A 25015-nucleotide genomic window follows, 5' to 3' on the forward strand; every position below is an offset into this window, starting at 1 on the left:
TCAAAACCAGAGTAATGATTCCACCAGTACGACAGCAGGACATTTTAGAAAATATTCACCAAGTTCACTGGGGCACTACAAAATGAAGACATAGAGACCTTACAAATTTGTGCTTAGCACCGGCTGGTTCCAGTAGAGCCCTGTATCACAATGGAATTACTGGAGCTTCCATAACAAATATTGGTAGCTAATCTGCTTACCAGGAAAGGCTTGATTAATCTTGTTGTCACTGATTGCTATTCCTAATACTTGGAGATAGCAAATCTACACGGCACAGACATGGGAAGAGTGATCACTGTACTAAAGAGTGCATTTGCTCACCATGGCATGCCTCCATTTTGAGGACAGATAATAGGCTTCAATTATCTGGCATTGCTTTCAAATGCTTTGCAGTAGACTCAGCAATTTTCAGCATATCCTCAGTGGACCACACTGTCTTCATAGCAGTGGGGTAAAAGAACAGGTTGTTTGGACACTGGAAAACCTGCTCTTAAAAAATGAGAGGATACATATACAGCTCTTCTGATTTAGAGCAGGCAGAACTGTTCATGAGTAGACAACTGTGTACAGCTCTACTAACCACTGCAGGGGCATCAAGACTTCCATCAGAAAGCAAAATTGATAAAAATCAGTCACAGGCACCATTTTAATATCAGACCTGCAAGCAGAAATGTCCCAACTCCTTACATATTACAGGAACTTTGAATTCTAGATACTTTGAATTCCAGAGTTCAAGGAATTATCCAGACTAGTGGAAAATCTTCACACATCTGTAAGAAATTAGGGGATACTTCAATTCCACAATAAGTTTTATAGAAAACCTAGTTATTAAAGACTCAATCCTGAGAAAGTGGAGAAAGAAAAAGTTAAGCAAAATTTTAAGAAAATTACCCATTTCCGGAGATATGGGGATGTAGTAGACACAGTAAACTTTGTTGCAGCTAGATGATGTCATCAAGAAATACAGCTTTTGGTGGAGTTGTAACAAAGCACTGGAACAAGTCAAACCGTCTCAGCTCTCTTAATATAGCTAATACATGGTAACGGGAAAGTTTGCTTCAGTGTGGACAGGGAGAGAATCTGCTGCTGCCTAAGCAGGCAACATCACTGCAATATCTCACGCCTTTCGTCCTATTTTTGTACTCATCACTCCAATCAGCAGGTGACATAGGTGATTTGTTAATGTAACATCTCCCTCTTCAAGCTCAATGAAAAGAGACCTCTGGGTATAGGGTGGTATATAAATTCAATATAATTATAATTATAATAATACCTTTTAAAGCTATCAGCTGATGGACGATTTATACTAGGAGATAGTAAGGAGTTTACGACAGCAAAGGTGTGTCACAAACACAAGCATCCACACAAACGGTGCCTGGGAACTAAAACTGCTACATGTTGTCATACGAATTCCGACACCTTTCCTTGATATAGTTATACAACAGGTACTTTCTGTTGTTGTTGTTGTTGTTGTTGTTGTTGTTGTTGTTGTTGTTGTTGTTAACTGAATTTATATACCGCCCTATACCCGGAGGTCTCAGGGCGGTTCACATGGGTTTCTACTCACAAATGCCTAACTTTTTAAATAAATAAATGTGTGCCTTTAGAAACAAACAAACTGTAGGCTAGCGGCTGCCTTTTGTACCACTAGCAGCTCTATCATTGCTCACATCAAACAGAAAGCTTATCCAAGAGATGCCCTCTTCTTACCCTCTGACAGCTCTTTGTGCTCTCAGCATTAGCCTACTAACACAAGGCATCTCTGTATTAACCAGTATGATCTATATGGAAAGGTCTTTACTATAAAGTAAGACTAGTTGCATTAGAAGAATTCACATAATTGTGGTCACCTGCAAAGCTGCTACAACAAACTACAGAGCCAGCACTTTATGACAGAAGCTCATGCAACAGCTAATTAAAGGAACCGAAAACATTAGGGGCAGTCTTTTGAAGCTTTTCTATATTTAAACGTTATGTTGAATGTCACCCTTTTCTACTTAGAATGAATAACCTCTGATAATCATCTGACCCTCTTTAAAAGAGAGGAAAAATAAACCTAATGCAAATTCAACAGACAAACAGCTGATGTGTCTAAACTCAACTTCATAAGATCTATCTACCCTATAGTCAAAGAAAGGGTGTCACTTTCTGTTATGTGATTCCAAGGTGACTGCTTATATTTTGAACTGCTAGGCTAATTCTAGCCTGAGCAAAAATCTGTCTTTTATTTCATAATTAATTCTCAGTGTCAACACTGGTAGATGTTCTTTTAGTAACAACCTACTGTGGCTTTTGACTACAAACAAAAATAAAGTATGATTTAACATTATTAGTGGCCTGACATACAGAAAACATGAAAAAAGTACAGTAAAGCTTAGGCAAAATTATTGATAATATGTATTCCTTAACTATTTGTTTTTTCAAAGCAGGCCAAACCAATATTGTTGAAATTCTGCAATTTCACTAGCATACATTTCAATACTGTGACAACACATGGCGAAATCAAATGTCTACAACTTATCAGATGAACGACCAGGATGGTACTTCTAATACTATTCTTAAAGTAAGCATTTGAATAATACCAACCAGAACAGTCTTTTGAGCTAGACCCTTAGGTACTAGATGGGCCATATATGACATGAAAATTTGGTAGGAAATATCACATTTATTGATGTGTGAGAGAAAGCAGGCCACAAAACTGCTTCTCAAAGCAAAGAGTATGTGCTTACTTTCCAGCACAATGTTACCTCAATCTATATGCTTAAAGCATTTCACCAACATTTATTGATTACCCCTGTTAAGAAAATTGGGATAAACTAATGAAATATGCTGAAATGGCTAAACTAACCGGAAGATTAAGGAATCAAGAAGAAAGCAAATATTAAAAAGAATGGAAAATTCTTACTGCCTATTTACAAAAGCATTGTAAAGAAATTAACACAATAGCAGGGTTTAAAAAAACCACTTGCAATATTAAGGATAATGTCTGAAATTGGAAATATTTAAGTATAAGGAAATTATAGACATGTACAACATAAAATAATACAAAAGAACTGGGGGAGGGAATGGAGAGAAGTCAAGGGATTGGGGAATCCCAAAGTATGAATTTAATATGGTATGAAAATGTTTTATTTTCTGTTTTTGTTTTAATTGTATTGGTTTATTAAGGTATGTGAAGAAAATGTTTGATTGTGAAAAATAATAAAAAAATATAAAATAAGAAAATTGGGATAAAACTTTCAGTTATTACTTATAGGAAGCCTAGTCATCAAAGATGATAATACACAAAGAATAGGCCCAAGGTTAGAATGAGGATACAGCCTGTGATCTGATGGTCGTTCTGCCTTAAAAACCCATGTTTATGCTTCCCAACATCTATTTATGTGCAGAGACAGGAGGGGAAGGGAAGAGTTCCCCATGAGGGGAAAATGTCTTTTGTCTCCATTTGACTGTTCTTTGTTCCCAGAATACTGTCCTAGCAAGAGTGTTCTAGAATGTCAGAAACCTTCATCCAAGTTCTGTGGTAAATTTTAAACATCCACTTGATGCCATTACCTCTTATATCCAAAGTCTACTTAATCAGATTAGCTATCTTCTAATTCACTTTCCCTTTGACACATTTTAAAGAGTCCTAGCATATCCCCTGTTTGGGGTGCCTGCTAATCATTATTTGTTTATTGCCTTTGTTTCTCACTTTCCCTCAAAGCAGCTCAAGGTGGCACACATGGTTCTCTGCCTCCCCATTGTATCTTCACAATGACCCTGTGAGGAAGGTTGAGACTGTGATTGGCTCAAGGTCACCCAGTGAATATCATGGCTGAGTAGGGATTTGAACCCAGGTTTCCCAGGTCCTAGTCAGTGCTTTAACCACTACACCATACTGGCTCTCAATGCCAGTTTTGTATCACCTCAGCTGGAAAGTACTGAAGCTGAGGAGGCTCACATATTCACAGCATGTGTCATAACAAAATGCTAAGTCTACAAGTGACAAAAAATTGCATGAAGTGCTTCCGAGTGTGAAGAAGCCCTACGTTGCATTTCCCCTAAACTAACAAGCAGATACGGCAAATAATTAAAGAACAAACACTTGCATGTAAAGGAAATGTTGTACGACTGTTCACACATAAGGGTTTCGATTCAGGGTAGCGCCGAGATTAAAAACGACATGTGCTCAATCGCTGTAAGAAGCGATGACGAGAATGTTCAGTGCTAATACAGTCAGATCGGCAGTGTAAACAAGATAAAAGAGATGCATCACATCACATTCAAATTTTGAAACAAATGTTAGGAGACATACTTGTAAGAGGAGTGTTACATTTTATTTTGCTGCAGCTAAGCAACCAATGATGTCCGAAAGCAACACATTATGCCTAACACTGTGACCACATTAGGGCATAGATCCCAATAAAATATAGACAGCAATGCCTGTGTCTACACATATTAGTGGCCATGGCAATCACATCAAAAATGGCAATGTACTCCCAGAAAAGAGCAATAGCACATTACTCTTGCTGCTTTTTTAAACAGTTTAATAGTGTGTGTACCGTATATGTGTGCCCATGATGCTTTGGGGGGGGGGGGAATCTTAACCCTTTGCCTCTGTGCCATTTTCCTAAAGGAAAGCACCTCCATGAATGCTATTTCTCTTCTGGAGTAACACAGGCAAGTGAAATAGCAGCTTTAGCAGGGGTGGAATTTTTCGTGTTTCTTCAATGTCATGTCTTATTTAACCCTGAAACCATGGTTAAAAGTGGACTAGGGAAGCTGAATTTAGTTACCAAAGTATATAATTGCAACAAAAATGTAATGTACAGTGCAAAGCACTAAGGCTGCAATTCTTACTTACAGGTAAATCTCATGGAAATCCATGGGAGCTCTTTCTGAGTAAACATTCAGATTGGCTGCTTTTGCTGTTCCTGAGCCAGCAACAATGAAATAAACAGGACAGCACAGAAGTGATTGGTGGATTAGCACCTAGTACAGAAAGCTCAGGTGAGTGAATTTCTGCATTGATTGGCAATGGTTTGATGAGAGCTCAATCAGCACTTAAGCAGGTACCAGGGGATCCCCTGACAAAGAATTTGATGGCAAGTGGTAAGTAGTCAACCTACTAGGCAAAGTTCAGAAAATCCAAAAGGCACAAACAATGTATATTGGAACAAATATGTAAATAAAGAGTTCTGCCATTCAGGCTGAAAGATATCAAGAATTCAGAATGGATGTTCCCAGGTTTATTTTTATTGAACTGCAGTGATCCAAATACATTCACATCATGAACTAATTCCTTTTGAATTAAATGAATTCTATTATAATGGAATGACTGAAAGACTTGGAAGAATTGCTTACAAATGCACATAGAAAGGGGGGGGGCAAGATAGCTAAGTCTAAATTAAGATGTTGGCTATGAAGTTTCCAATAGGACCTTGACATGACTGTTGACCTACTCATGACATGATCACACCAGTAAGGATTTGGAATTCTATTAGTATTACCAGAGGAAAAAAGTCAAGGAGTCATCAGGAAAACAAATCTATATCTGCTACTCCATCAGCCAATTACTGTTGTTAAAGTGGAATTAGATGGGTATTGACAATGCGAAGGGGATAAGGATTAAACAGATGACTGAGTATACAGCAATGTTGCTGTGCATTTTGCTGCTTAAAGTTTCAAAGAAAAACAGTCTGGGAAAGGAAAATAATTGTCATATAATATTATAACTCTGAAAAAATATATCGGAAGGGAAACAGGTATTTAGATTAAATATTTCAGCTAGTCACAAAAATTTCCCTCTGGCCGAGGCACTAAATAACAGCACTCAACTGGAGTGCACTAACAGAATATTATTATGCTATTAACTTGGCAACACAGTTCAACCACGATTATCTCAATGCCATGGGGGACTCTGAATAATTTTAAATAATTACCTTTTTATAAAAAAAATAATAATCAAGGGATTTCTTTCAATTGAGTTAACAGATGTCTTGGGGACATGAACCTGATAGTGGTGAATGGAGTTTGTAATAGAGAGGATGGACTGCAATATAAAGACACACAGAGAATAATGTGGTATGTTTGTTGGATATATTAACTAAGTAAACAACCAGCATTATTCCTGACAGGTGGCCATCAGCCCTCTGCTTAAAAACCTCCAAAGAAGGAGAGTCCACCACCTTCTGAGGGAGTCTGTTCCACAGCCAAACAGCTCTTACTGCCTGAAAGTTATCCCTGATGTTTAGCTGAAATCTCATTTCTTGTCGTTTGAATCCATTGGTTCGGGTAGTGCCCTCTGGAGCTGCAGAAAACAAGCTTGCTCCATCTTTCATGTGACAGCCCTTTGAGTATTTGGAGATGGCTGCCCTGTTACCTTTCAGTCTTCTCCTCTCCAGGCCAAACATACCCAGCTCCCTCAACTGGATTTGTCTGCCCCAAATCTCATTTGTTTCACAACGTACCAAATCTGCCACAAACATCAGATGATGTCCTACAACAAGGCCAAGAGTAGGTTCATCACATAGTCAATGACAAACCTCCACTTTGCTTTTCCCACTTTAAATACACTGATATAAATATGTAGGATGTGGTTGCAAGTAGTTGGGAGTGGTAGGGGCATTTATGCTTACTGGGAAGCCACTCAGTAGGGCTGGCCTACCAGGCAACACAGTTTTGGTGGTGGTCAGATATGATGCCAAGGAGAGGGAGTGAACCAGGAGGGCTGTGCGTCTCATGCAGGAGCTGGGCTATTGGTCAATCCAATGCCTCTCTCAGCAACGTTGGGCAGAAAATTTTCCAGTGTTCATTTTTCCACAGACAGTTTTCCATTTCAGCTTGCCAGACAGAACAGCTCCTATCTCCTTCCTCCATGCACTGTTCTGGGGGTTCTCCTGACACTCCATCGCCAATATGATGGCACAGAAGTAGAGGAGGGAGAACCCCATGTGCCAGCAGAACTTCCCCATGTGCTGTGAACTTCCACAAGGGCATTGAAGAAACACTAGGAAGATGCGATAATTTCTGAGTGTTTAGCCAAGCTTAAACCTAAGCTAAATTAGATCACTCTAGGGCAAGAGAAGATTTTCTAGAAACCCCATCACTCTTCCTCCCAAATGGCTGAAGTGTTCCTGAGTGCGGGGATTCCCTTTACCCTTTCCCAGTGTGTGTTGCATTGAACCAGGGGACCTCCAACTGTTCAAACATACATGGTTCTCCAGACTGGAGGTCCTCCTGCAGACCCTGTGCTCCTGGCATCTACTGGATCCTCAGAGTAAAAGGTCAAGGGACCCCTGACTGTTAAGTCCAGTCGCAGATGACTCTGGGGTTGCGGCGCTCATCTCGCTTTACTGGCCGAGGGAGACAGCATTTGTCTGCAGACAGCTTCCGGGTCATGTGGCCAGCATGACTAAGCCACTTCTGGAGAACCAGAGAAGCGCACAGAAACGCCATTTACTTTCCCGCCGGAGCGGCACCTATTTATCTACTTGCACTTTGAAGTGTTTTCAAACTGCTAGGTTGGCAGCAGCTGGGACCGAACAACGGGAGCTCACCCTATCGCAGGGATTCGAGCCGCCGACCTTCTGACTGGCAAACCCTAGGCTCTGTGGTTTAACCCACAGCACCACCCGTGTCCCAATGGTCCTCAGAGTGGAGGCAGACAAATGATGTGCCTGATGGCTGGTGGCTGCTGCTGTGACTAGAGCTAAGGGGGTTGTTCCGTGGTATGTTTACTGTGTGGAAAGCTCCCCTGTATTGTGCACTGACATGACTTCCCCCTCCCCCTGGTATGCAAAAGGCTAGTGCGGGTATGTTTCTTCCTTCCCTGTGATGGAGCTCAAACTCTTTCTTCTCAATCATAACCCCTCCCCCCCAACTTTATCATGTTAACTGATTCTTATTCACATTGTATTGAGTTTATTGTATGTGCCTTAGAGACTAGTGTAATTAAGATGTATATAAAATCACAGAATCTTAGAGTTGGAAGGGATCCCAAGTCCAACCCCCTTCAATGCAGTAATCTCAGCTAAAGCACCCATATCTTTTCTTGCAACTTGAAGCATTCCCTCAATTCCTTCATCCAAGTCATTTATAAAGATGTTAAACAACAAGCCCAGGACAGAACCCTGCAGCACCCCACTTGTCCTTTTTTCCAGGATGACCCTGTAGGGTTCCCAGAGACTGGCAGTGCTCCTGGTTGCTGCTGTCTGTGCCACTGGACCGCAAGCAGTGGGAGCACTGTGTCATTATCCTGTGCACTGTGTGTACAGTGATACAGGTGTGCCTAAGTGGAGGGTATGTGGCACCATTGGAAGCTGAGAATCCAAACCAAGCCACTGTTAACTTCTGGTCACATCTTCACAGAAATTTCAGTAAGTTGAATAGAAGACTTTGGGAATTAAGAAACATAATAATGACATACACTCTTCTAGAGATAGCTACTGTTATTAAAACCCGACTGACATGTAAGGGACAAAAATAGAGGATCAATTTTATGATCCTCATTAATGGAAATTAATGTTCTATTCAAGATCCTGAAGTGGGAAGAGAAAACTTTCAGAAATACAGCTTGCTGTCCCTAGTATAAAGTCTCTCTTTTGGCACTTTTGTAAAGTAATAAAACACAATGTAATTTTGGGAAGGGGGGTTATTAGGATTGTAGCATGCCACTTAGCCAGAGGTGTTCCCATTGGTTGAAACAGGATTACGACGGAGAAAGTGATGAGAGATTTCTACAAACTTTATACTCATTCTCACAATGTTTTCTATAATGAACTACTAGCACAATTAAAAGCTTAATGAATCCTCAGATGAGCTACTGCACTGGTAAGCACTGCCAAAAAAGAAATTTATTCCAGAGCCAATCATGTTTCAGTGCTTCCTTTCAAAGGTATTCAAAATGCAAACTGAAACTTGCTCAATACATTTCCCTACCCCTCACCCATATTTTTTCCTTGCATTGGTTTGATATATTGAAGCATTACAGGACTAAAAGAGATCTTATGTTCTCATGACTTATTATAGCCTACTCTGATTAACATTATCTAGTGTGTTACAGAACCTATTTTATTATCTTGAGAACCTAGGCAAATTTCATATTTACTTTATGTATTAATAGACACTCACTGGCCTCACTTGGCTAACCAAGAGTGCTGCCTTGTGACTTTTAAGGGTGAGAGAACAGCAACAATGTTTGCTTCATACTACACACACACTTGATTAGCCAAGGGAAACTGCAGGCAACTACAACTTAAACATTTGATACAATTGTATTTTGAGATTAATTTTCACATGAACAAAACTTGTTGTACAGAGACTACAAAGCACTCTGTACGCTGAGAGTGGTAGAAGTCATAATAGTTTAGTTATAACACTAAATGCGTGCACACACACACACACACACACACACACACACACGGTGGTCCTCCGATATGTATTCATAAATTTTGAAATTTATAGCACATGCTTCTTGTTATCGGTTCCAGGAGGCCTTACAATATTGTTATATGGTATTAAAACAGAACAGTAAAAACACAGTAGAAGCAGAATGAAAAACAAGAGTAAGAACCTCCCATCCTCAAATAAGTCCACCACCTGCTTATGCCTGAGTTACCATCATGGATGGGCCTTCTGTATGCAAACACATTAAATGACATAGTCATGTTCACTTGCCTTTCCTTTAATAAAGGAAAAAACCCAAGGTGTTAAAAAAACAACCCTCAAGGGGGCTAACGACAATTAAAATTCCAAAAATCTAAAAACAACAACAGTGGAATGAAAGCCAAGCACCATTAAAACAATTTGGAACCAATGTTGGTTAAAGCACAATCACAAGGAGCGCAAGAGGTTAAAACCATGCATATCCTAAAAGCTTTCCTAAGAAGAATGCTTTTGCCACCTTATGGGAGGCCATTAAAGATGGTGGCAAGAGGCTGTGCCTCAGAAGTTCCAAGGCCTGGGCATGACCAATGAAAAGGCCTTCTCAGTCGTGTCACCTTGGCCAAATGTGCTGTCTCCAGAAATGGGTGTCGTTGGTGTACCACCCTCAACGTTCCAAAGTCACTCCTGGTTACAGCAGCCATGGGGTAATAAAGGTCAAGGCTATGTCCAAAGAAATTCAAATTTTCAAAGAGAGTGTAAACACATCTCCAAATCACCTCTACTGTCCAGGAGCACCTGTGTCTTCTATGGATTAAGTTTCCGTTTGTTTGCCCAAATCCGATCCATTACCACCTCCAGGCTGTATCCAATACAGAAATGCAGCAGAATAACCTGTCTGTTCCTGGTGTCTTGGGATTTGGCTTCCACTTATAGCCAGGTTGCAATCCCATTCAGTATGTGTTTTTTCTTCACATGAAAATTGTGTTTTTTATATCGTTGACAAAATAAAAAGGATAACAAGCTAAAAAGCTTATCATCCATAAAATTAAAAAACTCCACTGGTGTATAGAGAAGGAAGGAAGGAGAGAAACAGTTGTTTTTTAAAAAGTGGTTAAATTGATAGTGAATTGCACAAAAAAGCAGGTTCTGAGTTTTAACTGAAGAATTCAAAATTTAAAAGCAATGTGCAATCTGCACAATTCACTTGAGTAATTTATCTACTCTTCAAAGATTATAATTCCATCTAGGTCAGAAAAAAACTGTGACCCTGTAAGCTCCCTTACATTTCTCAACTGGAATTATGAATATTTAAACTGGCTAAGATCTACAATCAGTTACTTGAAAAGGCAATATTTTCATTACTGAAAAGGCCTTCATCTGGGTTTGGATTAGCAGACATTTCAAAACTCTAACACTGATTAAGAATAAAGGGCAGAAAAGTGAAAATGTTTAGTACAGACACAAATATAAATTTAAAGCAATCCACTCAATGTAACCTGCCTTGCCAGATCTTTTTAACTTATTGGGAAAGTCACTCGACTTAATATTGACACAAAGATGTGTAAATCAATACATTCAGAATGAGTGATATATTTTAATTTAAAAATGCTCAAACTATAGCAGTAAATCTATTCACTTAGCACATACAAATCATCCAAACTGTATGCTTCTTGGGATTTAATATCAAGATACCACAGAAGTCTGGGATGCGTACCTCACACTGCGAATTTAAACCCTATGATCTCCCTACTCCCCCTGAACACAGCTATAAGTGGGTTGCATTGTGTAGCTGCTGTAAAGAGAGGGAAGGTGCACTTCTGCAGGGAGTTAGGATGCTTAAATCCCAGAGGTTAATGGCCCAAGACTACAGCTTGGGTTGAACTGGTATACCAAGGTTATTTTACCTATGTATACTTTGTAATTCTTTAACTTTTGTATGGCATTTTGCAACTTCTGCCAAATCAACTTATTGTATATGTTCAGAATATTTTTTCGATTTAGTATAAAAAAAATCTAGTAAAATGAAAGTGAAGAAATTTAAGCAGGAAAGCCTGACAGAACAAGGCAATATCAGACTCAAGAGCAGAACCCACTGAAATCAATGGGCCTTTTCCAAGCATGACTAAGAGACATTAATTACTCTACCTCTTCCCAATATATTTATTTAAAATTATATAACCCGCCCAATGTAAGCTGCTTGGAATAAGCAACAAATAAAGTCACAGTGTCTGTGTACACAGGAAGCTACCTTTTGTAGCAAGTCTGATGTCCAGTACTGTATATTCTGACTAGCAATGGCTCCCCAGGATTTAAAGAAAAAGTATTTCCTATTATCTCCTACCTGATCTATTTTAACTGAGATGCCAGAGGCTGAACCTAGAACCTATATGGATCTATATGTGAAACTATGCCCCCTCCTAATACCACTTTTTAAAATAATTTGTAAGCAATAACTATTTAATAAGCTACTAAAGTGTGTGACAGCATCTTAAAAAGCAGAGACATCACCTTGCCGACAAAGATCCATATTGTTAAAGCTATGGTTTTCCCAGTAGTGATGTATGGAAGTGAGAGCTGGACCATAAAGAAGGCTGATCGCTGAAGAATTGATGCTTTTGAATTATGGTGCTGGAGGAGACTCTTGAGAGTCCCATGGACTGCAAGAAGACCAAACCTATCCATTCTTAATGAAATCAGCCCTCAGTGCTCACTGGGACAGATCCTGAAGCTGAGGCTCCAATACTTTGGCCACCTCATGAGAAGAGAAGACTCCCTGGAAAAGACCCTGATGTTGGGAAAGATTGAGGGCACAAGGAGAAGGGGACAACAGAGGATGAGATGGTTGGACAGTGTTCTCGAAGCTACCAGCATAAGTTTGACCAAGCTGCGGGAGGCAGTGGAAGACAGGAGTGCCTGGCGAGCTCTGGTCCATGGGGTCACGAAGAGTCGGACACGACTAAATGACTAAACAACAACAACAAAGTGTGTGAAGTGCTGTACAAATTAACAAACAACTCCCTCCCAACTCTACAATTCTGTGATTCTATGATCCCTGCTAATGGCTCACAGTGTCAGTGCCACCCATCAAAGGCGTGTCAAAACACAGAAAAGGCACTACAGTATCCTAACTTTGTCCAACTCCTTGTGAACTTCCAGGAGAAGTGATTTTTATAGATGCAGAACAAGCAGCACCTCCCTAAGTAAGAAAGAAGAGTCTGCCAGATCAGGCAATCGTGGGAGACATTATCACAGCATCACACACAGGTACCTTAATCTTTTCTGGATTTAATTTCGACTTGGCACACAGCACAATATTTGGGGTAGAAACTGCCAATGTCAAAAGAAGTAGAGCAGAGTGAAATGCCACCAACATACTGAAGCTCAGAATGATCTCATTTAGTGGTATCTTACTGGCATTGATCATTGGGGGAGAGGACAGGAAGGCATGAACAGCCACAAGAAAGTATCCCAAGATAACTGGAAGCCATCCACCATGTGACTCTGTACCAGGAACAAGTAGAAGCATTCAAGAGCCAACTGATCGACATCTACTAGCTGGCAAACTTTCACTGTGAAAGCATTTAAAGGCTGCATTCCCATGTAATGCATAGCCATAAACTTCGGCTTATCGTACCTTATCATGCACAAACTGTGTCTGAGAATTCCTATTTTGATCCTACCGTTGCACAAGCAGGTAAACAGCTCAGGCACACTGTGGTTTAGTTAAGCCAAGGGTTAACTATGTGTGAACATAGGAACCAACTCCTAGGGACTGTGGGGATTTCGGCCCCCACAATAAAATATTTGAGGGGGCCACCTCCCGCAAAGTTGATAGGCAATGCCATTCAAATGGTGTGTATGTGTTTGTGTGCACTGTGTCATGTGATTGATTATGCAGGGAGGGACTGACCTGGGCCCATACAATTTCTTATTCAAGTTGGCACCCCTGTGTGTGAACACTGCCAGTGTGTTATTTAAAGTTTGATTTTTTTTTAACTATTCAGGTAAAGTTAAGGCTGGTAAGCCTACACCGAGCAGTGGATCCTCACAGTTCTCAAAAAGGATAAAGATCAGATAACCCAGACAAGAAACATATCATTTCCTGAAAATTAGTTACTTAAAAGACCTCTGTGCTAAGGGGTGCATAAAAAAGCTTTAAAAAATCGGCTCCAAGTGAATCTGTGCCAGGCGTTTTGCCAAGAGACAGACCATTAAAGGCTTCAATGATCTCTTCCTCCGAGATGGACCTGCCAAGACGAATCCTCTCAGATATACTAGGGAGGTTAAGTGAGGTCATGAAGTCCCTCCTCTCCCCAGCTGTGGGTACTTTACCGGTTTGAACATTTTGCTAGGGAAATAAATGAATGCTTTAGGAGTTTATCTTTAATTAGGCTGGTGCCAACAGAGTTTCTCTGAGCTGGTACTGTGCTTGGGCTTTTGTCTGACTTGATTAACTTAGCTGAACAGCAAACTGGTTCTGGCACTCTACTAGAGTAATCTGTTTTGTGAAAGTCAAGGCCGTTTGACACCTCTGGGCTACATGCAGATCTACAGAAGAGTTGGCCACTTCCAGTTCCTCCAGCAAAGCAGAATAAAGCAAGGCACAGAAATACCTCATCCTCAACCATTATTTTTACATTTCTGCGGAGATCAAGAGTTTACCTATTCATTTCAAGACAGCAAATACTCATTTCCAGTAGCTATAAATTTCTGGAGTAAGTGGAAAGCAAACCATGTTTAACTAACCATTGTAAGGATACCTGACTTGCACATGATGTTTTCATCTTGTAAATGAATGCGGCAGAAGTCCTTCTAGAACCATGGCAGTATTCTTTTGCGGGGGGGGGGGGGGGAGCACGACTTCAGTGCTTTGATGCAGTGTTGTTTTTCTAGAAAAAGAGCTGCCGGAACGCACCATGAAAGCTTTGTTTGGTCTCTTATAATGGCAATGGTGCCCACCTGAGAGGTGCTGGAATTAAGTTCTGTGTGGTTCCGGCTGAAAAAAAAGCTCTGCTTTGATGGGTGCTTTTCACCCATGCAGTGCAGGGAAAACCAGCCCTGAGACTTTGTGGCTGACATTAAATTTGAACTGAGCTCATACCTGACACTCAGCCAAAGCACTGTATCAGCTCCCAGTATAAAACATAGGATAACTAACATGCTCTAGCTCAGGCTTCCTCAAACTCAGCCCTCCAGATGTTTTGAAACTACAATTCCATCATCCTTGACCACTGGTCCTGCTAGCTAGGGATCATGAGAGTTGTAGGCCAAAAACATCTGGAGGGCCGAGTCTGAGGAAGCCTGTTCTAGCTGGACATGCGAATGGTTCATATGTACTTTCATGAATCCTTGTAGGCAAGAAAATACCACCACCTTAGGGAAGTTCATGCAAAAAGTCCTGAAGGTGGTCTGAAGTTATTCATGCTTCCTTTAAAGTTTGTAGAATGTTTATTTTGAAATGTAAAATTGAAAACTTAATAAAACAATATTATTTTTTAAAAAGTTCTTCACACTGAAAGACTGTAGTTTTGAAAATTCAATGTAATTCTAACTAAATCTTTTTGCCTTTACCAGCTTTAAGCAACTTATTCTAACTAATAGCATGTGACATGGCTGGTAAACTAACGATGTGATACATCCAACCTGTCATGACACAAAAACTCAATAAGCACACCTTGCTCCTCGCATATTTGACTCATATACCAGAATCTGTAAGCACTACCCAGGAATACTAAGAAGCTGGCAATTTTACCCCCAAACTCACTTCTGATTTTTCACTGAAAATACCTAGTAAGGGATTGCCAATAGTACTCTTGGTTTCTAAGCCTACAATACAGAATTTACATTCAGCCACAAATTGAAAATATGAACATTCCATTATCTTACATGGGTTATACTTTTAATATTCTCCTTTGGGTCTATTAATCTGGAAGAGGCTTTGTAGAACAGAACCTTTCCTTATATTTCTTGCTGGATTTAAGATTTCTTCCACACGCAATTGTAAAACAATGAAGAGATTGATTTTGTGGATTAAAAGATGGGTATTCTAAATCTAAAAATCTTTTGAGACACTACCAAAAGACTACTATATTCTCTTCTTCTTTTGGTGAACATAATTTTATTTAAAATTGCTTTATTAATGAGGTCTTGGCAACTTCATAATGGCATAAGCCTTTCTACAAAAATCAACAATTTAAAGAGAGAAAACTGAACATATTGACACTATTTTTAGATGAACAGGTAAGACCTGTAATTAATGCCTGCTCTTTAGTGAAGAAAACAGATGCTTTCTTCACTATGTAATTAGTGAAATTAATGAATTCTAATGCTTCCATGCAAATGATTTATTTACCTCAGAAATCAATCATTTCAACACTCAAGATGTTATCAACTTAACAGATTCACTAATGTGCCATGTCTTGATCTACTGTATTTATTAAGTCATTATTTTCTTCCCAGTTGTCTTTGAAGTGTTTTCTAACATTCTCCAAGTCTGTCAACATTCTGGCGTCTATGGTGTAAACAAAACATGATTAGGTATTATGACATTTGTATAATGGGCCATAATTATACAGAATGCCAATCACTGAATCTACAAGTCTTATCAGAACTATCACCTGCAGTAGAATTTGGTGGTCAGAGTTCTGAGATGGCACACTGGATTATACTACTTTGGATGACAACTGAGGGGAGAGTAATCACATTTTTGAATGCTGACCCACACTGAAAACAAAGGGAGAACTGAGTGATAACTGCTAGGTTTCTATTTGGAGGAAAGGTATGCAGGGGGTGTTTTTTGTTTGTTTTGCAACATCTAGCAATAATAAAAAGAGTATAGCAAATCAGTTATTCCGAAGTGATGTGGCCCATCTCGTTACCTTAGGATGTAGCTACATAATTCTGCTGTACAGTATATACTGATCTGATCTGCCAATGTGTGCAAAGAGTTGAAGTTGACAAGAGATTTCAAATCTATGCTCCACTTCAGACACAAACCTGTAAGGAGAAAACAAGTATGCAGGAAGAGGGGATGAACAAAAACCTCTCTTGCTGATATGCTACCTTATTTGTAAGGCATCTCCCACCTGTAGTCTGATGTTGTACAATCACTTGGTCATTTAATTCTTCTGAATTCCTAAAACCAAGCTATAGATACACTGGGTGGCTATGTGCAATCCCCTCCTTTCAGACTCAGTTGTTTATGTAGATGCAATGATACCAAGGTTATTTTGAGGACTGCACACTGTGATTTGCACCAATTAAGTACTATAATGAATAACAGTCTATCCCCACAACCTAGCATATACTAACATGAGCAAGACTTCCAAGACTCATTTCAGTGGTGAGAGTAGATCTGAATATGGCGGGGTCAGCAAACTTTTTCAGCAGGGGGCCGGTCCACTGTCCCTCAGACCTTGTGGGGGACTGGACTATATTTTGAAGAGAGAGAAAATGAACAAATTCCTATGCCCCACAAATAACCCAGAGATGCATTTTAAATAAAAGCACACATTCTACTCATGTCAAAACACCAGGCAGGCCCCACAAATAACCCAGAGATGCATTTTAAATAAAAGGACACATTCTACTCATGTAAAAACACGCTGATTCCTGGACTGTCTGCAGGCCAGATTTAGAAGGCGATTGGGCCGGATCTGGCCCCCGGGCCCTAGTTTGCCTGCCCATGGAATAAACATTCCTTTGTGTGTACAGACAAGCACTGAATTGTATACGGAGTCCTATAGGTCCTAGGTATGAAAGGTGAGCTGTACTGAAAGGAAATACCGTTTTGCAGAAAATCAGGGTGTCTTTTGGTTTATAGCCAGTTTTCTTGCTTTTTTATTATTAAAAAGATAGAGCTCCCCCCATTTATTTTTCCAGAAAAGTTTATCAGAAGGGAAAAGAGAAAAATTATCTGAGCAATTATATGATCAACTACTGAAGGATTCATTATTTTTATACAAGCAATGATTACATTGCTACTTTTGAAACAGTTTTGTCATACTGGAAATAATTGACATCTTGGAAAATTAAGCATGAATTTTTAAAATGATAATAGAAAAATGTATCTGAGCATATCAATGCATGCATGCGACGTTATTTGTAAATGCTTTGAAATAATTATTGGCTATGTCTGGATAAGCCTTTGGCTATGCACAGAACTATCAAGCCAATTTCGATATTAAGCCAACTTCAAATAACAATTTAATATCCTGGCTTGTTCTGAAGCAGTTAACCAGTTTTCTAGTTTGGACAAAAGGGGAAACTGGTTTGTTTGCCAGGTTGTACAGAGGAAGGAGCAAAGGGGCTATAAGACTGTCTGAACACTGCCAAAGTTTTAAAAGATGACAAAGGGATGCTTGTTATCTCACTGATTGAGTACAAATGCAAATAGGATATTTCTTCTTGCATATGTTCAATTAAACTAAAGTGTACTCAGTACTACACTTATTCACCTGCTTTAATTCTTTCATTAGTCTTATGCAATCAAAATCTATGATACAAGTTTCTCAACTAGTTGCTTCACTAGCTAATCCCTTTTCAACAAGTTACAAGTCTTTTAATCAGTTTATGATCAAAATTTTATAGGACTGCAACAAAGTTCAAGGGTATTAAAATGTGTAAAGGTCATAAAAAGGAAAAAGGTTGGGTTATAGATTTTGACTTCTTAACTAGAAAATTGACTCAAAATAGATTTTCTAATTTACAATGAATCAAAAGAAAAAAAACATTAGACCATAGCAAAAGTGGCGCAAATGTATCAAGCAGCAAATGAATAAACATTTGAGAAGATTTATTATTAGAAATTGCAATAAATTTTCAAAAGATAAATTGATTTTAGTTAAAAGGTATAACTGACAATTTATTGGGCGGGAAGATGCATTATTTTCCAATTGTTATCCATCTACAGTAAAACTGATTTGTGTCCTATTGTATTTTATGGAAAAGGAGAGAGCAACTTTCAGTGATTTAGATTAAATGTATTAATCATAACCAGACACTGTGAACTATATATCTACTATTAAAGAAGATTTTTGACATTTAATTCTGTAGCAATATTTTGACTCTGTACCTCTCTTCCTAAATCTAATTCCTGCTGCAGTTGGCCGATTTCTTCCTCTAAATTTTATGAGACTTAAAGTAGCATTTTAACCACCCATGCGGTAAATAATGCAGGATTAGAAATATTTAGTGTTTTGTTTCCCTTTGAAGAGTACAAATCCATCAAACCCAAAGGGTTTTCTTTTAAAAAAAACAGGAAAAGAAGAAAGGAAGAAAAGAAAGAAATTGTACTGTTTCAGCAATAGTCGATATCAGGTACAGTAAAATCTGTACAGTAAAGAATGCATAGATCAAAAATCAAACTATTCGGTTCTGTTATCTATGAACTGGCAGCTCGATAGGCCAGAAATGTATGAAGTTGAATAAAAATGTAAATATTAAAATATTGTTTAATTTTAAAAATGTGTAGCTGACACAAGTAGTTTACATTAGAAAGACATCGTGAATGAGAAGCAACTACCTGTGCTACTGGAACAGGCTTCTGTATAAAGAACACCTTGCTAGATGCACTTCATGGGCAAAACAGTGGAGTGAAAAACTTCATATTTCACTTAGGGATGCACATATGGACTTGCTGTACTAGGTTCATGCATGATCAGCCTTGAAAACATTTCTAACTTACTTTGGAGTTACTTTCCTTGCTCCCAGAAGTTTACTGGAGCAGTAGGAGATAACTATACTCTGTTCAGCAAGTAAACATATGGATCATTGTATACAACAGCATGCAACTGAGGCTTCCTAACAGAAATGTCTGGTCCTAGTCTTGATAATCTCTTAAACAGGAAGTTACTGTTGGGATACCTTTATTTCCTGAAATCCCCCCACTTCTCCCTTCAAAAATAGATCAATACACCATCCAAACCACTCTTCAAACACTTTTTCTTTGGCTGAACGAGGCGTTTTTGAAACAGAAATCCAAACTTACAAAAAAGATCCTTTCTAATGAACCTGTGCAGTGTGAAGTTCCTCAGAGTTCAATTTTATCCCCTGTGCTGACGACACACAGCTCTACTTTCCCTTTACATCTCAAGGTGTGGCAGTGGATGTGCAGGACCATTGCTTTGCCTTGGAAATGGACTGGATGAAAGCCAACAAACTAATGCCCGGTCCAGATAATGCAGAGTTAGTGGGCCAGATGGGTGGGAGGTGGCCTGCTCTTGATGGGGTTACACTCCCTTTAAAAGAAAGAGTATGCAGCTTGGAGGTACTTCTGGATCCTTTGTTGTAACTTGAGGCTCAGGTGGTCTCAGTGGCATGGAGTACATTCCATCAGCTGAGCTGGTGGCTCAGCTGTGCCCCTATCTGGATAGGGTTAGCCTAACCAGATGCTCTGGTAACCTCTAGCTTACATTACTGTGATGTGTTATACCTAGGGCTGTTTCTGAAGATGGCTGGGAAACTTCAGCTAGAGCACAATTTGGTGGCCAGGATGCTCACTGGGACAAGATAGTTTGAGCATATTACACGAATCCTGGCCCGACTGCAGTGGCTGCTAATTAGTTTCCAGGCCCAATTCAAAGTGCTGATTTTGACTTATAAACCCTTAAACACCTCAGAACTGCAATACCTCAAGGACCATACCTCTTTCCATACGAGTCTACCCAGACCCTGAGATCACCATCTGAGGCCCTTCTTAGGGTGTCCTTCGCTTCTGGCAACAGGAGAACAGGCCTTTCCTACTGTGGCTCTGTGTTTGTAGAATGCTCTTCCCAGGGAGGTTCATTATATACCTCTAGGTGCCAGGCGAAAACATTCCTCTGGCCTTTGGCTGATTAATATCTTACACCCCTTTTAAATGTTTGTTGAAGGAGACGGGCCGTTTATTGGTTTTTTAAAAGTCCTTGTTTTTATTATGTATTATGTATTTAAGGGACACGGGTGGTGTGTGGTCTAAACCACCAAGCCTTTTGGGCTTGCTGATCGTAAGGTTGGAGGTTCGAATCTGTGCAACAGGGTTAGCTCCCATTGCTCTGTCCCAGCTCCTGCCAACCTAGCAGTTCGAAAGCATACCAGTGCAAGTAAATAAATAGGTACCTCTGCGGTGGGAAGGTAAACAGGGTTTCCATGTACTCTGGCTTCTGCAATGGTGTTCATGCTGGCAACATGACCCAAAAAAGTTGTCTGCAGACAAACACCGGTTCCCTCAGTCTGAAAGCTGAGACGAGCACCGCACCCCATAGTTGAATTTGACTCGACTTAACCATCTAGGAGTCCTTTACCTTTTACCTTTATATTGTATTTATATGTTGTGAACTATATAACAACAACAACAACAGACTTTATCACACTGGCTTGACCAGAAATATTAATTACAGTCGGTTTTCTACCACTTTCTGGAAGATATATATAGGCAACAATAATTTTATGCACATTCAATGTGTGCCTGCACACATCGCCGCAACTGAGAAGTGGTCAGAAAGGAGGCCTTAACAGGCCGTAACAGGGCATAACTGTTAACATTTTCCCCTTTACTTGATGTATGAGACTAATGCCACAGTTGAATGGTATTATTATTATATGGAAAGGGCATCAGGGACAGTGGAGAAATGTCGCAAATATAATACCAGATGCCTGCTTCAGTTGGACTCTCCTAAATTGTTCTATGGAGAAAGAACAAGGAGTGAAAGAGAAATGTAAAGAACACCCTCATCAGTGTCTGCTCCAGTTAGACCACTGCTGGGGCAGGGGCAGGGGCAGGCTTTAGTCATTCAGATTTCAGCAGTGCCCTGTATAAGACCAAAATACCTCCTCACCTCTTGCCTTCCATTCTGCTCAATTCATAACATCATGGTTGTGACGCCTGCAGCTTCCCCTAGGTTCAGTGTCCAGTGTGGTGGAACCAGTCAATGTTGCCCTAAATCCGCCTCTGCCCAGGGGTAACTGGAACTAACTACTCAGTGGAGAAGATTCTGATAAATTGTTCCATTGATATTGTCTTATTCTGATTTCAATTTTACTTATAAGCCTCCTTCAAAGGATCTGGTATCTCTAAAGGTTGAATAACAGTCATTTAAATAAGTGATAGAACCTGGGAAATAATACATCTAGGAAAACCAAGAGCCAAAGCAGTGGCTTAGTTAAGGAAAGGGTCTTGATGCCAAACCAAAGCAGATCTTTAGATTTTTAGGTGTTCTGCAGTCAGAATTGACAGAAATAGGTTATCTACAGCAGGGTTTCCCAACCTTGGGTCTTCAGCTGTTTCTGGACTACAATTCCCATCATCCCTGACCACTGGCCCTGCTAGCTAGGGATGATGGAAGTTGTAGGTTGTAGTCCAAAGCAGCTGGAGGCCCAAGGTTTTTGGACTACAACTCCCAAGTATCCCTGACAGGAACCAGTCTAACTTTTCCTCATACTAGGTAGGAGATCTGATTGCCATGGAATCTCCTCCAGCTGCACCCCTCCACAACACTTACCATGCCATTTCCCAACCCACAGAAGTGGCTTTTCGGGATGCGCAAGTGAGTGTACCAGGCTGCCATCCTGTATCACCTCATCTAGGAGCTGGTTCCCTTGAAATCAATGAGACTTAATTTTGAGTAAGCAGGCACAGGATAGCCTTGCAATTTAAAATTTTCTACTCCTGTCAGAAAGTTACTGTGAAATATTTTTTTATGCTAGATTTTATCTTGTTTTAATTGTGTGGATATTTTTGCAAGTTACCCTGTATTGCTTAGTAGTAGCAGCAGCAATAATAATAATAACAACAACAATAATTTTATGTCTAACAGCTTTGTTACAATTCAAATCATCCAATTCTATCAGAAACCAAAATGATCATTATTCAGCCACAGCTTTCCCAGTTTCTTGCAGTTAGCCTATTGTACATAGTTTAAAATATCTCTGAGAGTACAATTTTATTAAGCAATATGGATACCATAAGCTGGGCAGAACTGTACAATCAGGTATGCATGTGCAATGCATATACATCTTGTAACCTGGCATGGCACTCAGATTATGCCTCACCAGAAAGTGTGTCCTTTCCCTCCTTTATTCCCTTCATAGGTATTGAGCAAGTGTTCCTGTACAGACATCACAAACTCATCTACGTTAAAAGTGAAAGAATTAGGTCATCATCCCAATTCTGTTCAATGAGTTGCTTTTGCAGTATTCTCCTTTGCTCTGGAAATTAATCTCTCTAAAAGCACTTTTGCTTTCAGTGTAACATTCTAATAGTAGTAATTACTTCTTGTTCTGCATTACCAGATGTCATAGGTATTCCATTTTTTCCCTTCCTTTTTTTGTCATTGGATTTCAGCAATTTAGAGATTGCTTTTGAAAATTCCTCACTGATAACAAATAAGCATATGTGTTCTCTCTTGACAGGCCAAGGCAAATGTGTGAATGCAAGGAGGTGGGTGAGGGAATGGACTGTCAGGCTGCACGTGAATCAGGAATATGGTACCCAATACTGTTGTGTATTATTGCCCAATAATATAGGTGTATCCATTTCATCTTTCCTATATGCCGTATTTTTCTGTGTATAAGACGCCCCCTACTTTTGGGGACCCCAAATTTAGAAAATGGGCATATGCACTATCCGTGTATAAGACGCCCCCAGATTTTTAACATTATTTTAAAGTAAAAAAACCTAGTCTTATACACGGAAAAGTAGGGTAATTATTGTATTTGCAGCAATCCAAATACTTGTAACATCAAGCAACAAATACATTCACACACACACACACACACCAAGAAGAGTATTCTATGTGATTGGCTTTCCTCTGTAAAGTCTGTATTTGATATGAAGATAATTGTCAAATAAATCTTTTCTCTACAAATTTTTCAGAGAGAATAATAAAAGCACATCACCAACACAAAAATATTTACATTCACAAACCGAATCAGCAGTAAAAGCAAAAAATAAAAAGACACCATGGCTGGTGTCTTCGACAAGCATTTCGCAACACAAACATACCCAGCTTTCTGGGAATTGTTTAACACCAAAATATTTCTCTCTCTAAAGCACAATTTTATAACATCCACAGGGGTTTCTAACAACTGAGATATTGCGCCAGAAAACAACTCTCATTATATGTACACACAGAGATACAGTATATCTCCATCAATTGAAACTTAATCATCTTTTTACAATTTAGAGGGGGAAGGCAGTTTTTAGCATGGTTAAGCCATGTATCATCAATACCATGAAGTTAACCTATCAGTTGTAATAGCTTCTATAAAATACCAGAGTGAGATTGCAATAAGCCTAGAAAATGGGCTACAAATCCCAGATATGCTCAAGCAAGCAGTGAACCAAAAACAAAAATTGGGAGATCTGAAACCAGCAACTAGATACTATTCATCTGATTCATTACCTCTAAAGGCAAAGTTCACAGGCCAAGGTTTTAAAGCAGATTATTCAGCTTAGAACTGCTATTTCTGAACAAAGAATTTTAAGATTTCTCTCTGATATCCACAATGGTTTCCATAGTTCCCTTCTTTTCTTTTTTTACACATTTGTACATTTATTAAGCAAGCAAGCAGGTAGAGATCCAGGATTATCAGGTATTAGTTATATCCTAAAATTTCAAATGAATGTGGTAAGGTTAAATGTCATGTATTCTGTTTCTGGCTTACATTACCACCTTCTGAGAAGGATTCTCAGATCCCAGTACAACAAAGTTATTTTATTAACAATGGCACTACAGGATATCAAGTTGCTCTAAGTTTATCTATTGATCTAGTAACCCAGGCACTGTATAAACTTCTTAAACCAATTTCTACATATTATATCAATAATGACTTTGAGGTAAAATATTTAAGGAAGTGTTTCCAGAATTTAAAGATAAGCAGATCAGTTTAACACAGAGAGCTTCTCTAGACTATACTAAATGCTGTCAGTTTGACCTTCAAGTTGTGTTCAACAAACTGATACCGTTCTGAAAGGAGAGCCCAACTATTAAAAATGGCAGAAGAACGAAGTCTCACCCCTTGATTTGCACCCTGTAAGAAAATGATTTTCACATATGCACAACCAGTAGTTATTTTTAAAATGTTGCAGTTTATTGAGGAAATGCAGTTCATTGTAAATGATGGGAACCAGCCTACCATTGTGGTCAGATTCCCAGCAGCCTTTTTGATGTTCCTTGCTGGCATTCCATGAAGGTGACTAAACCTTGTCTGGAAATCTACAAAACAAAATTTCAGCTCAGCTTAAACGTGCATAACACTAATACATTTGCAATTGTTAAGGGAGAATCCAAGAAATGAAGATCCTCTCTTCTTGTCTGAGATATTTTAATGGCTGTTTGTTGGTATTACACCTGCTATCCTTTACACTCACAGAGTACTGAATAAGTCACTACATTTTTTTATTTTATTAAAATGTATGTATTTTGCAGGTAAAGGGCAGGATGCAAATGATGGCATCCAACAGATACACACAAAAAAGTAACTCCAAAATATGAAAAGATCATACTGTTAATTGTATTGTTTGGAGTGTTTTTAGTTTCCCCCCATTACGGAGAGCATCAAAATCTGCAAAACTATCATGGAACACCATGATGAGGAAAAATAGAGACAGAACATGAGCAATGTAGTTCGCACCACCTACGAATCTTGGAAAAGCTAGCATGCATAC

General features: G+C 39.3%; 1 protein-coding gene across 4 annotated transcripts in view; it reads right to left on the reverse strand.

The window, feature by feature from the left end:
- GPATCH2 (G-patch domain containing 2) overlaps positions 1-25015 on the reverse strand; it is a 101374-nt gene that overhangs the window by 60070 nt on the left and 16289 nt on the right. For all 4 annotated transcript variants that reach the window (XM_079968800.1, XM_079968797.1, XM_079968798.1 and 1 more), the window contains exon 5: positions 24484-24563. In XM_079968800.1, coding sequence (XP_079824926.1) covers positions 24484-24563 — 80 coding nt within the window. The remainder of the gene's footprint in view (positions 1-24483; positions 24564-25015) is intronic.

Source organism: Podarcis cretensis (assembly GCF_951804945.1).
Source record: "Podarcis cretensis genome assembly, chromosome: 3".
NCBI lineage: Eukaryota > Metazoa > Chordata > Lepidosauria > Squamata > Lacertidae > Podarcis > Podarcis cretensis.